Source organism: Phaenicophaeus curvirostris, chromosome 11, assembly GCF_032191515.1.
Source record: "Phaenicophaeus curvirostris isolate KB17595 chromosome 11, BPBGC_Pcur_1.0, whole genome shotgun sequence".
In the NCBI taxonomy this organism is placed as follows: Eukaryota; Metazoa; Chordata; class Aves; order Cuculiformes; family Cuculidae; genus Phaenicophaeus; species Phaenicophaeus curvirostris.
In genome coordinates, this window is record NC_091402.1 from 3,391,935 (window position 1) to 3,407,785 (window position 15,851).

General features: G+C 41.2%; 1 protein-coding gene across 6 annotated transcripts in view; it reads left to right on the forward strand.

Moving 5' to 3' along the window:
* Positions 1 to 15,851, forward strand: part of IQSEC1 (IQ motif and Sec7 domain ArfGEF 1) — a 160,071-nt gene that overhangs the window by 125,785 nt on the left and 18,435 nt on the right. For all 6 annotated transcript variants that reach the window (XM_069865646.1, XM_069865647.1, XM_069865648.1 and 3 more), the window contains exons 4-10: positions 1,700 to 1,861; positions 5,872 to 5,994; positions 6,798 to 6,964; positions 9,455 to 9,594; positions 11,118 to 11,147; positions 13,379 to 13,504; positions 15,158 to 15,257. In XM_069865646.1, coding sequence (XP_069721747.1) covers positions 1,700 to 1,861; positions 5,872 to 5,994; positions 6,798 to 6,964; positions 9,455 to 9,594; positions 11,118 to 11,147; positions 13,379 to 13,504; positions 15,158 to 15,257 — 848 coding nt within the window. The remainder of the gene's footprint in view (positions 1 to 1,699; positions 1,862 to 5,871; positions 5,995 to 6,797; positions 6,965 to 9,454; positions 9,595 to 11,117; positions 11,148 to 13,378; positions 13,505 to 15,157; positions 15,258 to 15,851) is intronic.

Here is a 15,851-nt window from a genome sequence, read left to right on the forward strand (position 1 = left end):
TGTGAAATGGTTTAAAGTCTTGTTTTGGAGGCTTACCTAGCCTGAAGTGCACGTGAATAAAAGGTGATTTTTGAATGAGTTGTAGTTTATGATAGTATTCTTTGGTTTCTGCTTTAACAGTTGCTGAAGAGGAACTCTCCTGGGTTTGTATCACTCCAGAATATATGGACAGATGTAGCTCCTTAACAAGTGAGGTGGAGGGAACTATTCCTGGTTTTGTTGGATACTGTGAATCTAAGTTCAGAAAGGTTAAGAATTCTGAAGTACAATGCAAAAGCTTATGAACATAGCAGTTACAGTGCTCACTAGAAAAAGGGTACTTTTTAAGTATGAAGGAGATTCCTTTTACAAGTTTGTATTTAGAAGATGACCTTATGCGTAATCTTATCTCAGAGGAAAAGAGCCCCAAAGCCTGATGCAAGAAATTGAGATTTGAGAGCTCCTCTTTGATTAAATCAAATACATTCCTCTGATCTGTCTAACTCTTAATAGGATATTAAGTGTGCAATGGTGCAATGTAAAAGAGAGATGAATGGTGATGTATTTAGTAATCTTATTTGCAATTAAAAACCCTGAGGAAGGGTTATGGTTTTATGATCAACCTTGTCTAAAAATTGTAAGGTCACCTTGTCCTTTGCAATCGATTTTGCTTGCCATCAAGGCAACATCTTTCAGGCCATCCAGCGCGCTGTGAATCACTCACTCGTATAGGTGGACGTTGTGTTATAATTCATTACAAAATAAAGGTGATGATGGAGTTACTTGTTCTGTAAAGGTATCGCTTTAGTGGCTTTTAAAGGAATTACGGTTGTCTGTTGTGATACGCTGCTGGAAGATGCAGCGCACAGTGTGTGCCGCGAGGGGAATTTTACATCGCTTTACAGTAGAAGCAGCATTTGCCTCTATGAGCAGTAGATCTTATTGCCAGGAGCCAGTTCCATCCCCAGCCCTCCTCCCAAGCGCACACTTCTTAATATGCTCTCATGAGTGGCTTCGGCTTGCTTTGTTTTGTGATCTGAAAAATGGTTGCAGCTACATCAGAAGTGATGCGTAGAGAGATGTAAAATACTGCAGCTGCTGCAAGGTCCCTGGCTGAGCAGGGGAATCTGGAGCAACAGGTGACTTAAAAGGGCAAGAAAAACAAACCTCAATGAGATGGGAGCTCCACTATTTTTAATTGCTCCTTTATGCATGAATGGCTATTTTTCCCCCTTATTTTTTGTATTCTCAGCTTCCAAGTTATTGTTCTGTTCAATAAATTTAACGTTTGGCAGCAGGGGGTGGGTGCTAGGGGTGTTCCTTGTTTCCCGTTGTTTGCCGGCACTTTTCAGCTCAGGCTCTGAAGGAACAGCTCTCCAACCACAGCAGTGCTCGTAGCTGGTGTCGGGCTTGTCTGCTGCCTTGACAAGTGTTTTGACTTCGATGCCTGAAGCTGCTTGCATACAAAGCTTCTCTTTGGAAGGAGTGTGAAGCAGGGGAATGTGTGACAACATGCAAAGATGTGTTTCAAAGCTGGAAAGCTGTTAGCAGTGAACAGTATGTTCTGCGGGCTGGTTGCATTTACCCTGGAACTCCGCTGGCCCGTACCGGCAGTACATTTGTCAAAAGTGGTTGGTCAAATTGCTGTAAAATTCTCATCGGGTGCCTTCAGGTCCGATGGAAGAAAATTTATAGTTTTGCCTTCTCTTTTTCTCCTCAGGAAACCTGAAAAAGGAGTCCAGTACCTAATTGAGCGAGGCTTTGTGCCAGACACGCCAGTTGGCGTTGCCCACTTTCTCCTGCAAAGGAAAGGTCTCAGCAGGCAGATGATCGGGGAGTTCCTGGGCAACCGGCAGAAACAGTTCAACCGCGATGTCTTGGAGTGAGTACTGGGGCGGGGGGTGAGGAAGGGGAGAGAAGCATGTTTTAATGTTCAAGTAAGGTGTTTCATCAAGCCAGAGGTGGTAAATGATCTCTGATGTTTTGTGCTTACCTCTGGACCTTGTTTGGAAGGAGGAGGAAACCGGACTGTGAGGGTGAAGAAGTAAGGCATGTACATGAGCAAATGTTTATTTTTTTGCTTTCCAGCTAAGTTACCCATTCTGTTATGGATCCAGTAAGACACTTAAAAGGATTTATGTTCCCTGTAGCCATGTACATTCACTCTAAATCTATGTTTTGTTTTCACGGGCATTAGAGTATGTTATTTCAAACTCTTATTCCTTCCTCTGGCTCTCTAATAATTTACTGAATGAAACAAAATAATATCATATGCAGCATCAAGCTTCATCAGTAACAGAACATGAAAATAATTACTACAGCCAAATGGCTGAGATGTTAGATAAAAAGGGATCTCAGCATGCAGGGGCATATGCTGACAAGGTGTATACAGACTGTTCTTTTCCATAAGAGTAGATAAACAAAAACTGATTTAAAAACCAAGGAAATTCAAAGTAGAAAATTAGTAGCTCGTTCACAATTTTCTAAACCATATACATAGAGCAGACCAGAAAAGAAGTTGCTTTGTTCTAAGAGGGTGTTCATTTAAAATACATATTCTTTTGGGGCATTTTCATTTCTTCATCTACTATATTGACCTGTAAACATGAACACATCTTAACCAGTTTTGTTCAAGGAATTGTAGAAAGAATTTAGTTAGATGTTTAACAGAACTGCTGAGAAGGAAAGCAAAAAAAAACCCACATCTTGCCCATTAAGGAAGACTCAGGAAAATTCTGAGCCCAGGTTTTACTTAGAGCATAACAAAAGCTGTATAGGAATTGGCATTGGTCTTTCCTGAGGGCTGCGTGTTGATACAGAATATTGGTGCCATAATGTTGATACATCACACAAATCTATGGTATTGTGATAAAAGTCTACCAACACCTATTTGCTTTGCATATTTCTCTCACTGACTTCACATGGCAAAAAATGTCAGTCATGTTCTCTGCCCTCACCCTGATCTTAGTCTTATGCTGTTGGAACTTGGGTACCTCAAAGTGGAGCCTGAGCACTGTTGATACAGCTAACGGCACATGTGCCTAGACCTTCTCTTGAAGGCCTGCTCTTCCTTTCCTCTGCCTTCTTATAGCAGTTTGTCCAGCAGAAAGCAGCAGAAGAGCCTCTGTATGGGCAGCAGCCTCACAATGCGGCCTGAGTCATTAGTAACTCCTTCAGTGATCAGCTGGACCTTGCGATGATGACTCAGGCTAGGGTGAAGACTTTCCAAAGAGTGTGTATTTCACAGCTTTTTAAAAGAGAACAGCACAGGGCCAGGATGAGGTGGTTTATAATCTTAGATGGAGCATTTTGCGACCTTGCACAAACGGTTTGCCCTCACTATCCCAAATGTGCCAGCAGAACAGGGTTATGTACAAGTGTCTCTGCTAAGCCAGATGTGGTGAGGTGAGTTGTTAAGAGTAAGGTCAAAATCACCTACCTACAGCCCCACAACAGGCCTTTTATTGAAGTTAATCAATGCCTAAATAAGTGGTTTCAGGTGAGGCACACCTCTAAGTGGTGAAGTTCTCATGATAACTTAGTGAACCTTGCCTGCAAGCAGGAAGAAGGTATTTTTTCCATAAGAAGAGACAGCAGAATAGCATTCCATCTTGAATAGCATCTTTACAGGTGGGAGGTAGATTTTGTTGAACTGGTAATGACTCCAGATTGTTAGATAGAAAAGAGATTTTAACAGATGATCCTTTTGCTGTTAATATCAAGTGACCTGCTTTGATTTGTGTTCAAGATTCCCAGGTCCTCTAAAGTAGGGTGTTTTAGCTATTTAAACTGTTCTTTTCACCAGACCTTAGAAAATATTCAGGAGAGTAACCAAGAGCTGCATTCTGGGCCTGCTGTAGCTGCTCCCTGGTGTGAAGGCATTGTTTGGGTGGCGTGGGGCTGGTGTAGCCGGCACTGATGATGTTGCCCTGGCACATCAGTCACTCTTCCTGAAGCACTGCTGCTCTGCAAGGAGCCTCGGCTTTCTCTCTTTGCCTGACCAAGGAATGCTTGATGCAGTACAGGTGCGGCTGAGGATCTGACCTTCTCCTGTGGCTTGGCTTTGTGGTAGAAAACAGAAGTACAGTCACTCAAAAAGCAAATAAAACAGAAGCATCATAAAGGGCACTGTTAAAAGTGAGAGGGAGAGCACAGTGTCCTGTGGCTCTGTATGAGACTCCATCGCTTCAGTCTGTTATGCTGCCCCGTTACGGGCGAGAGCACAGGCGAGTGCCGGAGCAGAGAACCAAGGCAGCTCTCCCTGCCTAGATCTGCAGAAGCGCTGAGCAGGACGTGGTTCCTAGGAAGCAGTTCCAGCTCTCTGCCAGCCTGGAAGGGGTGAAGCCCAGCTGCTTCTCACCTTTACCTGCCTGGGATGTGTAACTGTGGTGGTGAAGGCAGGGTTGTTCAGCACAGGCATATCCACACATGTACTCAAGGTCTCCCGCAGCAGCTGAGGCCTGTTTAACCCTCTCTTTATCATTGTGATCATGATATTGTTATCAAGGATGATAATTATTGCTAACAAAAACTAAACAAGCATGTCTGATCTTCCTTCCTTCCCTGTTCTCGCTTGCTAAGATTGCTTTTTCCCTTTGTTGCCCTTACCTAGACACTAGGAAAGTCTTGTTTGCTATTTTTAAGTATTTGCAGAAAAGCCCTGGTTCCAGCTGGGAACATCGACCGTGGCGTATCTGCTGTCTCCATGCTTCACATAAAGGGTTGTTCGAGACCCCTCCCCATCTTGTTGTTGGCCCGCATGTTTCCGGAGGTCCTTAATTGCTCTAATTACTTCATTTTGACTCCAGCTTGTCTGCACATGTGCTTTGCCCCTTTGAAGGAGAAAAGATCCTCTGAAAGTGCTGCAGAACTTGCAGTAGGTGGGAAGACTGTGAACATTATTGCAGACCTGATAATAGGTTTTAGGTGTGGATTGGAAAGGGCGTGAGAAATGCCAAGCCTGTTTGTTTGTTTCCTTGCGCTTCTGCACAAAGGGAAAATATTCAAGGGAATAAATTGCTTTGATATTAATCTATGTTAGCTGTGACTTTACTGAAAGAAAGATGTGAGCCACTCTCATTTGTTATTGGATAGCTTTACATTTAAGAAAAGGCTTTTAAAGCTGGCTTGTGCTTTCTTTTGGTGGTTTCTTCATTACAGTGCTGGTACTTGCAGTGATTCACGTCTGGTTATTTAAAAACTAAAAGCTGAGTTTAAAGAAAGGAAATTTATGAGCTTCTGATATAAAAGCAGTCTTTAAACAAAGTATTAGAACAACATAGTTCACATGGTTGATTGTAGTAAACTGGTTCCTCGTTTATTTATTGTCAGCTCTGTGTTTCCAGAGCAAGAAAGTAATTATTTCTTCATAACTGTTAACTGAAAGCCGTGACAGATGACGGGGAGATGAGGATTACGGTGATAGAGAGAGCGTAACCAAACAAGAGTAGTGGCTTTTCTCCAAATTTAAGACACAGGGCCATTTGGTACAGATTATGGTTTGCTGCAGGTGGTTTTGCTATGATATTTTGAGCAGTATAAAATACTTATTATTATTATAGGCATTGTAATAATGGATTGGGCTGGAGGCACAAACCCGATGATCACTGTTGGCAATGGTGTTTCACTTACGCTGGTCAGACATTCGTCATTGTAGCAGCTCTTCCGTTAAACAAGAGCCTGCTTACACATACACATCCTCATCGATCCATTAACTGCAGTCCATCCTGCAAGCTTGCCTACGATTATTGCAGTTGCTGCTGAGTGATTCTAAAAACTCCCTGGATCTCTGCAAGGAATGGAAAATTGAAAGGGGTTTTTGGTCTTGAAATCTTACATTTGGTACTGTGTTATTAGAAATGAAAACCCAATGGTGATATGTTTTTATCCTAGCTGTGTGGTGGATGAGATGGACTTCTCAACAATGGAACTGGATGAAGCTCTCAGGAAATTTCAGGCTCATATCCGTGTTCAAGGAGAAGCCCAGAAAGTAGAACGGCTAATTGAAGCTTTTAGGTACGATGCTGAAATAGATTGCTTGGTCACCAGAAACCTGCCGTTGTCTGAGGGTCAGACTGCAAAAACTGGGGAGCTGCCTGCAGCCCAGTTACATTTGTGCCCATTTGCAGTGTCCTTGTGAGCTGCATACGGTTTCAGATACATCAGTTGTTTGTGGTGGATCTGCAAAGTATGAAATGAGAAGTTCTATTTGCAGGTGCTGTTCATGTGTGTTGGTTTTGTTAATGTAGCGAGGTTTCTCAAATGAAATTTCTTTCTAGCATCAGTTGAAAAGATACTCAAGGATTTTTTAATGTCTCTGACACTGTATTTGGATATAATAGTTTATATGAATGTGATTATAAGACCGTTTACATTCTGGAGGGTATATGCTCTCCACCTTTCATTAGGCATTTCGACAGTGGTGGAATAAAGAGCAAGAACTTACTTATGCTAACGGCAGTGTGCTTTGTCCAGGGCAGGAGGAGATGTAAATCATTGTGTGGCAGCAGTAAGCTGAAATTGATGCTCTACTTTTTTACCTGGCATCAAGGGGTGCTACTGCCTGAAAAAAAGTGAAATACTGAAGTTACTGAAACTCAGAGTCTGTGCTAAGAAATGGAGTTACAGTGGGAGTAGAAAACTAAAGGCTTCCACATTCTGGGATTGGCTTATGAGAATATGTGGGTGGAAAGCTAAATATGTGTATAGAACATGAATAATGGCTTGCTCAGCCTCTGGAATGTAGCAGTTGGTTTATTTGGTGGGGTTGCAATAGTAATTCATAGCTCTGAGCGCTTCCCCTCTTTGCTTTTTTACAGCCAGCGATACTGTATCTGCAATCCAGGTGTTGTGAGACAGTTCAGAAATCCCGATACCATCTTCATTCTAGCCTTCGCCATCATACTGTTAAACACAGACATGTACAGCCCCAACGTGAAACCCGAACGCAAAATGAAGCTGGAAGATTTTATCAAGAACCTAAGGGGTAAGGAAACTCGGTGGCTGAAGGGTTGCGACTGCTTTTCTCTGCATCTGCCTTTGGAGAAACAACGTGTATCTTCTGGGCTAAAGGCAAAACACAGGGCACAGGATGCTGATTTCACCCCACATAAAGCTTATCAGCTTTAGTTATTTCTGGAATAGTGAAAACAGAATTAAGCATAGAGTATTTTGTCATTTTTATCTTGCTTTACTTGAGCAGTTGTATTGTCAGCACCTTTTATTCCTATATATATATGTAAGGGAACAGAAATCACTATGCCGCGATAAGAACTTCTGGAAATAAACTGAAGGTTTGCATTCTCAGCGGGGAAAAATAAAATCCCAACTCCAAAACTTTCATGAAAGGTACACAGTAGATAGCACATAAATGTCATTTCTGTTTCTTCGCTGGTCTCTTTTCTGATCAAGAAACTATTTGCCAGGCAGTTAGATTGTCAAAAAAATCCAGATATCTCAGATCTTCCCATCCTGTTTCTTCTTGGTGCCAAAGGACAGGTTGTTAGGAAGCAGCAGCTGAGGCAGCACCCGGCTCTGCTGACGGGAAGCAGTCACAGCAGAGCTGGGGAGGATGATGGGGGGGTCATTCCCCCTGCTGTTCCTGGGCACTCGAAGAAGAATTGATCAGACAGCATTTACCTTTTACCACAGAAGATCGCTCCAATGTTGGAGGAAGAAAACGAGGCTAAAGTCCCCATCCGTTTTTGTCCTTTGTCACAGTTTGTGCCTGTGGCGAAAAGTCAGCTTTAACTTTTGTTTCGTTGCTTTGCATTTGTGCAAAGCCAGGAAAATCGCCTGCAAGGCCATTGCAGCCCTCTCCTCCTCCTTCTTGCTGGCTTCTGAGCACAGGATTAGCACTACTTAGTACACAGCCTCTCTGCTTTCAGCAACCACAGATGCCGCAGCGTGGCAGCAGAATAGCCCCCTGTTGCAGGCACTGGCGAGCACTGGTTTGTGGTGTTTAATAGCCGTTTTCCCAGTCTGAGTGGCAGAGGGACAGAATCAAGTGGCTTAATATATAAAAATATATTGGTGCATCTCAGATGTGCGGCGGTTTGTATTCCTGTGTGCATGCGGTGGTTTCATTTTAGTACTAGTAAAAACAGAATATTTGTGGGTTTCTGGAATTTCACATGTTGAAAATGAAAGTCCTTTGGGGTGATTTTATTCCCATAGATTTATACAAGGCAGCAATGAACAATCTGTGCCCAGCAGATGTTTTAGCTTAGCAAAATTGAAGTTAGATTTGAGATTTTATTGTAAAGTCCACAAAGATTTCAAAAGGCCTGAAATTCACCTCTTAACATAGTGCTGCAGTTATGTTTATTGTATTAAATACAGTGCATTCTCACTGAGCTCTATACTGAGTGCCAACAAGTACTTATTATTGTAGGTATTTTTGGAACAGGCTTCCTTGCCTGTAAGTTTAAATGACTGGATCGCAAAGGGTGGTCTGTGGAAGACTTGCTGGTGTGGAACAGAACAGAGGCAGGTTTGCTTCCTTCTGGTTGCAAAAAGCTGTGCTTTATCACAGCATTTTTTCATACCAGCAGTTGTTCTGCTGGGTGACAAAATATTCTATTTTGGCTTCTGAATGGGAGATAAAAGTTTATTGCTTTAAAATCTGTTTTAAAAAGCCGTGCATCTCCCTGGCCCCAGGAAATCCAACTTTAAGTCACTTATTGAAGTTGGATTCCTTCCACTGCTATTAAAAATTCAGGATCAAGCATTCAAGACACTGTAGTGTTTGTTGGAAAACGAACATGCCAATGATAACCATGCAGTGCTGAACTCTAATGCTGTAACTGGACTGTTTTCTTGATTTGGTTTTCCAGAGTGAATTAATTGATTTTGAAATCGTATGGGAAACACTGGTAAAGTTAATTTTACTGGATGTTCCTAAGGTTCTCTCATAGGAAAGTATTTTATGGACAGTGTTGAGTAATACATGGACAAGTGGTTGTTCCTTCTGATGGTGCACTCCCAGGCAGAGGTCAGGTGCAGGTTTTAGTGTCTAAAGGGTTATTGACATCATTTGAGTTTTGATACTGAAGAGAGGATATGTACAAGAAAAAATAAAAAATAACAATTTACGTGGGAAATTAGCCTTTTCATGGCTCAGTTTTAGATTAGAGTTTTCAAATAAAAAACCAAACCCGTGTCATTTCCATTGATGTCCTGGGGGCAGCAAGCTTTCAGACAGAAATCAGTGTTCCAGTCGTGAGCAAGGTACCTTCTGCTGCTTCGGTAAGGTGGGTGCCAGAACAGAGGAGGTGTGAGCTGGCAGAGTAAAACACACCAGCATAAACAAGTGCATCGGCAGTCCTCGGCAACCTTGGCATTGCTGTTAGCAGAGGAACCAACAACCACCCGTGTTTTTATCCTCTCCTTGCTGAGAAGCTTCCAATGCTGAGCTCTAAGTGTTTGTCAGATCATTCAGAGTCAGGCTGATGCCAGAAACCGTTGGCTTCTGCAGGTGTGGATGACGGTGAGGATATCCCACGAGAGATGCTGATTGGGATTTATGAGCGAATCCGCAAACGGGAGCTGAAGACGAATGAGGATCACGTGTCCCAGGTCCAGAAGGTTGAAAAACTCATAGTAGGAAAGAAACCGGTACGTTCGCTTTGCGCTGCCTGTCAGTTCCTAAGGAGATGTAGGGCCATGCACCGTACAGAACAATACAGAAGAGCATTACTTAGAGGTGTGAGTTGGCTGATAAACGTCAGAAGGTAGAAAGTGTGAAATGCTAATTTGCTCTAAGGTTGGCTTTAATTTTGGGGCACTTGCAGTGCAGAAGAATTTTGTCTGGTATACATGAGTGATGATGTTGTGAGTCTTTAACTCCTTCCTCTGTGTAAAGCTTGACGATTGTGAAATTACAGTGAAAAATCTGCATTTTAGGTCATTCTCATGTTGGCTTCAGAAGAATGGAAGTGTTTTGTTAAAGTAATGTAAAGAATCGTATTTCAATGTTTACGCTATCAGCTGTGGCTCCATAGTTTACAAGAGCAATAGAGAACTTTTATTCACATCAGCATCTGTCTCGGCTTCACACCAGAAAGCAGGTCCCAGGGATACTCAGTGCTGGCATTGAGTATCCAAAGATCCCTCTTGCTTTCTGCTGGGAAAAACCCTGAAATTGTTCGCTACATAAATTCATCTACCAAGCATCTGTTGGAACTGTGGAGAGAAAAGGAAGGCCACGGCACTTTTCCCTTTGTTTTAGGAGCTGAGTGAACACAGAGATGCTGAGATAAGTATGTAACATACTGACGAAGGTATCTCATGTGGAGAGGGCAGCCTTGCTCACTTCAAGTCCTGAAAACCTTTGTGTTAGTAGTACTTACAAAGGCAGCCCAGAGCAAAGCCAAGGAAAGATTGGATGCTCTTGAAGTTCTACATCAGATTTTTTGTTGGCTCCGGGGAACCTCATTGCAGCAGGGACCGATGGGTTGGGGAAGTTTTTGTTAAGAAAAAAGAGCATGGATCTCAAGATTCTGATTCTCCCTGTTCCTTTTTATGAGCTTTGAATTGTAATCTCTTCTCAGACAAGGCTCAGCGTAGGGAGGAGGGGAAGGAAATGAGGGATCACCCTCCTCCCTCAGAAAAATATCTACTTTACTTCTCTTTCCTGGTAAGGAAATATTCTCTTAGGAGAAGCAGAGGAGAGAGAAGGCAAAATTTCCTTGTACATATTTTTGAGGAGAAGGGAAATAAATATGCTAACGTCCTTATATGACAGGCGCTTATGCTTTCATATGACATTTATTTTCTATATGGGCTTGAGGGTTTAGGTTTATATACAGGCTTCTGTGAGTGAGGGGTCTCTTATGATTCTGTTTTTATCCAGGCATGTGGCAGTTCAAATCCTAAAACTAATCCTGACCTTGTACATTGAATGAGATTAAGAAAACAGTATCCTCAGTGGAGTCCTAGGCTCGAGGTTTCTTCTGTTGAGGCTTTTAAACTGTGTGAAAGAGGATTTAGGAAACAGCCAATAGTTTTTATTGATAGAAATATTTGTTTTTACTTTATAGGCTTTTAGTCATAGTAAGACCGTGACGTGTTTACTTGCTATGATACAGTACTGTGTTTCTCTGAAGTTTAACGAACTTGTATATGTCTTTCTACTGTAGATTGGATCTCTGCATCACGGACTTGGTTGTGTAGGTATTTCTCTCATACTCCTTCAAAACTTAGAGTCATTTTAACTTGGCAGCATTTTCTTCTACTGGCAATAATGCATTCTGTTACCTTGTAACTGTTTAAATAATTGATCTTCTTTCAAGCAAAATTTTCCTATTATTGTAGTAATAACTCTGCAAAGTATAAAGATTTTCTTAAAAATATAAATTTCCCAGAGACTGCTTAATTAATTGTCAAATATTTTCTAGGCTTCTCTTTAGTACCCTTTTTCTGCATTTTGCGTGCTGTTACCACTGTAGAATTTAGAAAGTGAGGAAAGAATAAACAAACAAGCGTCATCCCAGTTACACCTCACCTTTCCCTGGGGCCCAGCGTGTTTATTCTTTCTGGTCTATTAGAGTATTGAATGGTACTCTGAAAGATGTTACCAGTTGATTTAACAGCTCTGTCCTGAAAGGTAGATGAACATAGAAATTATTGATTCTAGGCGTAAGTTATAGGCATATTCAATAATAATCCTGAAACTGTTCTTCTAATGCAGCGTTAACTTCAGTTTTCCGATAACATTATCGCTGGTAGCTTTGAAGACATGTAGAAACCTCCTCATAGCAGAGAAGTGCTCACAGGGCTCTGGAATCCGATTATCTTTCCAAGTTTGATCTGGATGATTTTTTTTTCTCAATTATAACTGCATTGTGCATTCACATCTTCACTCAGCGTAATCCAGAGAAGGAACTTGAAACTTCCATTTGTTTTCTCAGTCTTCTCTTTCTTTCTTTATCTGTGTCAGCAATTAGAGTCATGCAAAGCTGGCTTCATGTTTCAAAGTGAGATACTCGTTGTTTCATGGATGTGGGTCTAGCAGTACCACTGGACTGTGAAAACCAATGGAAAGATGGGAACTTTATAGAACTTGGAGGAAGGGAGTTCCACTGGATCATCTGTTGCCATGTGGGAAAGCGTTGTCCATAGTTCAGTTCCAATACAAGAGCTCCTTGTAGTTGTTTGCAAGTTCATGAGCTCGGTGACTTCCCTGGGGTTTTGTTATCTCGCTGTGGCGAATCTCAGACTGCCACGTGCTGGGGAAACCAAGTCTGGAGGTAGGAGATGATGAGGAGATGCAACGTTTTTTCCTGCGCCTTCTTACTGAGAGCCCATGTAAGCTGTTCAGTTACCGGAGTGCCCTGAGAATAGAAACCAGGGGCTTCTCCAGCATCGTTCACCACACTGGCCCCTCTAGGACACAGCAGATGTTTTCCTAAATACCTTCTCCTTACAAGTTGCTAATGCTGTAGAGAAATGAAATGCTATTAGCAGTTCATCTGCTATTAGTATAGCTATTGGGGGGTTGGAGAAAAACTAGAATCTTGCCAAATGACCTACCAGGAACAAGGGCAGACAGTGAATCCTAAACGCTTTTCCCCTCTTCCCCCACTGCCCACTCCTGTAGAGGAAGAAGCAGCATTAACAGTCTATACTGTTTTTCTTTGCCCAGTAAGTCTTAAAATTCCCATGCAGAATTAAGAATTCTAAAGAAATACATACATAAAAAATACGTCTGGTTACCAAAGAAAATTCTCTACTTCAGATTCTTGAAGTGTAAAGGATTTCTTTTAATACTGTTGACAAGTTACCATTGTTTGCATTGAAAAGAAATGAAGCTTCACTGGATAGCTTCAGCAGGCATTGCAAATAAGAAAATGGAAAACTCTTCGTGGTTTTCTTGCTGGCATGAGAAAATAAGTCAGACTTTTTCCTGATGTCACCATTTCCTCGGTCCTGGGGAATGAACAAATGGAGTTAACTGATAAGCATAATCTACAGCATCAGTGTATTCATTTCACAAAAGTGAAAGTTGCTTTGCATCCTTTCTGCTAAAAAAGATACCTGAAAATGCTCAGGAAAGCAAACATCCTTAGCTTTGAACTCCCACTTGCTTAATCTTAAGTTCTTTTATGGTTTTCTCATTCCACAAAATAAAACTCTCTCCCCAGTAAAACTGCCACTGGGATCCATAGACAGGAATGCAAGCTGTTAGAGAACATTTTAGATAAGAACTTTGATGAAGTTTGAATGTTGTGCAAGCTCGTGACATATTAATCTCTGTTTTTCTGTTGTTGGTCCTTTGAGGAAAAAGTTTAATTGGCTTTAGAGGTAAAAATATTTGAAGTATTGGAAATGGACTCTGTGTGAAAGATGTTCTTTTGGCTAAATATTACTATATTAACCATGAACTTCTGTATTATCGCAGGTCCTCTCTCTGCCCCACCGGAGGCTTGTCTGCTACTGTAGGCTGTTTGAAGTTCCAGATCCGAATAAACCTCAGAAGCTGGGATTGCACCAGCGAGAAATATTTTTATTCAATGATCTTCTTGTGGTAGGTACTTCCCTGTGGATGGACTCCTATCGCGGTGTCAGAAATGCCGGTCTGCATGAAATCTGTAGCAATTAAGTGCATGAGCTTTACTAAAATATAAAGATCTATTAGCTGTTACTCCAACAATCTCAGGATTATTAATTTTCTTAATTTTCTTCATTATATATAATGTGCTTTTAAACTGAAACCTTTTATTGATTACCACACTCTATCCTAAGGAAGCACTTTGGTGCAATAGATTTTCCTATAAAGAGTAAAAATTACCTTCAGTTTTACCCATTTCCCTAATGGATAAACAGAGATATTCCTTATTCTGCAAATAATGAATTCAAGTTACTCATGGAAAAAGAGAACTACATACCACTTTGTATTCCCCAGATGTTCCATGAACCAGACATGTTTATTCAATGAAATGGCAACAGGATATGTCAAAATACATTTTACAGATGACTTTATTTTTCAGTTTGCATTTAATTTGACCCAGTCTTTTGAAAGGCAGCCATACACAACTAGGGACAGCTTGGAATTATGTGGTTGATTTATTTTTAAAAATAGGTAAATATGTTGCCCTGTATTTGGCTGTTACCTGAGAACTAAACTACATCTTCCATGTTTTGGTATGAAAAAGGCACTCTTTACATGCACGATTGTATCGTGTGCAGGTTTTACATCCCTTCAGACCTTACAACCAGGAAGAAAACAAAAATTAATAAAAAATTAATCCTTTCAATTGTTAATGTAACCTCCTAGTTGTAAATGTGAGCTGGGCTATAAAATGAGGGAACCTCGTAATCTTCACGTTGCAAATATTCGGTTGTTTATTATTACTCAAATGTCAGTGTTTTTATCAGACTGGTTTGAGAGTAACGTAGGCTGAATTTGTCAGTTCTAGTCAAATGCCGTCATTGAGAGTTAGAAAGGACTAGTCAAAATAAATCTCTTTGTTATAAAGAGTGGTTGCGTTCACACTTTAGGAGAACCCCGAAACTGAGGTAAGCAGCAGTCACTAACCGTGTTACTTCCACTAGCAAGTAGTGCAGCTTTCCCCAGACTCCAGGCTTTTATTGAGACAGGAGCTGTGTGGCTCCCAGCAGGCACCGCTGAATGCGATGGCACAAAGCAGTGCTGGGAGGTGCACAGAAGTCAAGTGGGTTTGGGAGGTCCCGCAGCACCTCACGATAAGGACTAAGAACTGACCTTGTGTGGAGAGGCTGTAGACATCGTCACGCTGTGAAGGGAAGGGTGGCAGCCGCTAAGATTTTTTAGAAAGGAATGTTTAAACACGTTTACGTATTTGCTAGCATGTACAGCACACAATATGCAGGTTTTTTTCCTTTCTGGAATTTCAAGAAGTTGAGTTCTGGAGATTAGAGAACATGAAGACTTTGTGTCTGGATAAATTATTAAACCTTCTGGTTAAAAGATACTCATGCCTCAGAGCTGGCTTTGTTTCTTCAGCAGCAAGAGAGTACATCAGTTGCGATTAAAACACCAAGGGAAAAATTAAAAGCTCGTCTTTTCCGATGAATCAGAGCTTTCTTTGTTTCTTGGGCATAAAATGCTTTCGTGTATGCTAGTTCTTAAGCACGATAATTTTCCACAAACACATATGGTCAAAGGGAGATTTAACTTTGTTTATTTGATAACTTTCAGGTGACCAAGATTTTTCAAAAGAAGAAGAACTCGGTCACGTACAGTTTTCGACAGTCCTTTTCCCTCTACGGGATGCAAGTTCTTCTTTTTGAGAACCAGTGTAAGTGCTTCCGCTCTTCTTAGATAGATAATTTACTTCTATTTAAAACAAAATAAAGAGTTGTGTGAGTGAAAGGGACAGACAGGACTTGATTCTGAATTTAGGAATAAAATTGCTCTGAATTTAACTTGGCCCTGAAGTTTAAAACAAGGTGGTGTCAGCATAAGAATCCACAAGACTGCTGTTAGGGGTTTTTTTCGTTCGTTTTCACCAGGAATCAAATCTTGCCAAAGGTGATGTTTGTGAGTGCTTGTAAAGAGTAGGATGCTTGTATAGAAACAAATATGCTGAATCTGTTCCTGAGTCAGTGATATGGCTGGCTAGAACTCAGTGTATGATAACAAAGACAGACTGTTGTAATGATACGTATCGTTCAAACCACTATTTAATTTATTTTCCTGGTTTAAATCTACTTTTGTGCCTACATGTACTGATTCAAATATAAATACAAAGCGGAGAGTCTAGGTTAAAAATTGTATTTTCTGGCACCTTTGGCTCATGTCAGTTGTAATCTGCATCAATCCTGTGTTCTTGTTATCTTTAATGCTTGTCAAGCTCAGTCTTAGCAGACAACAGCCCAACAAAAAGCAAATA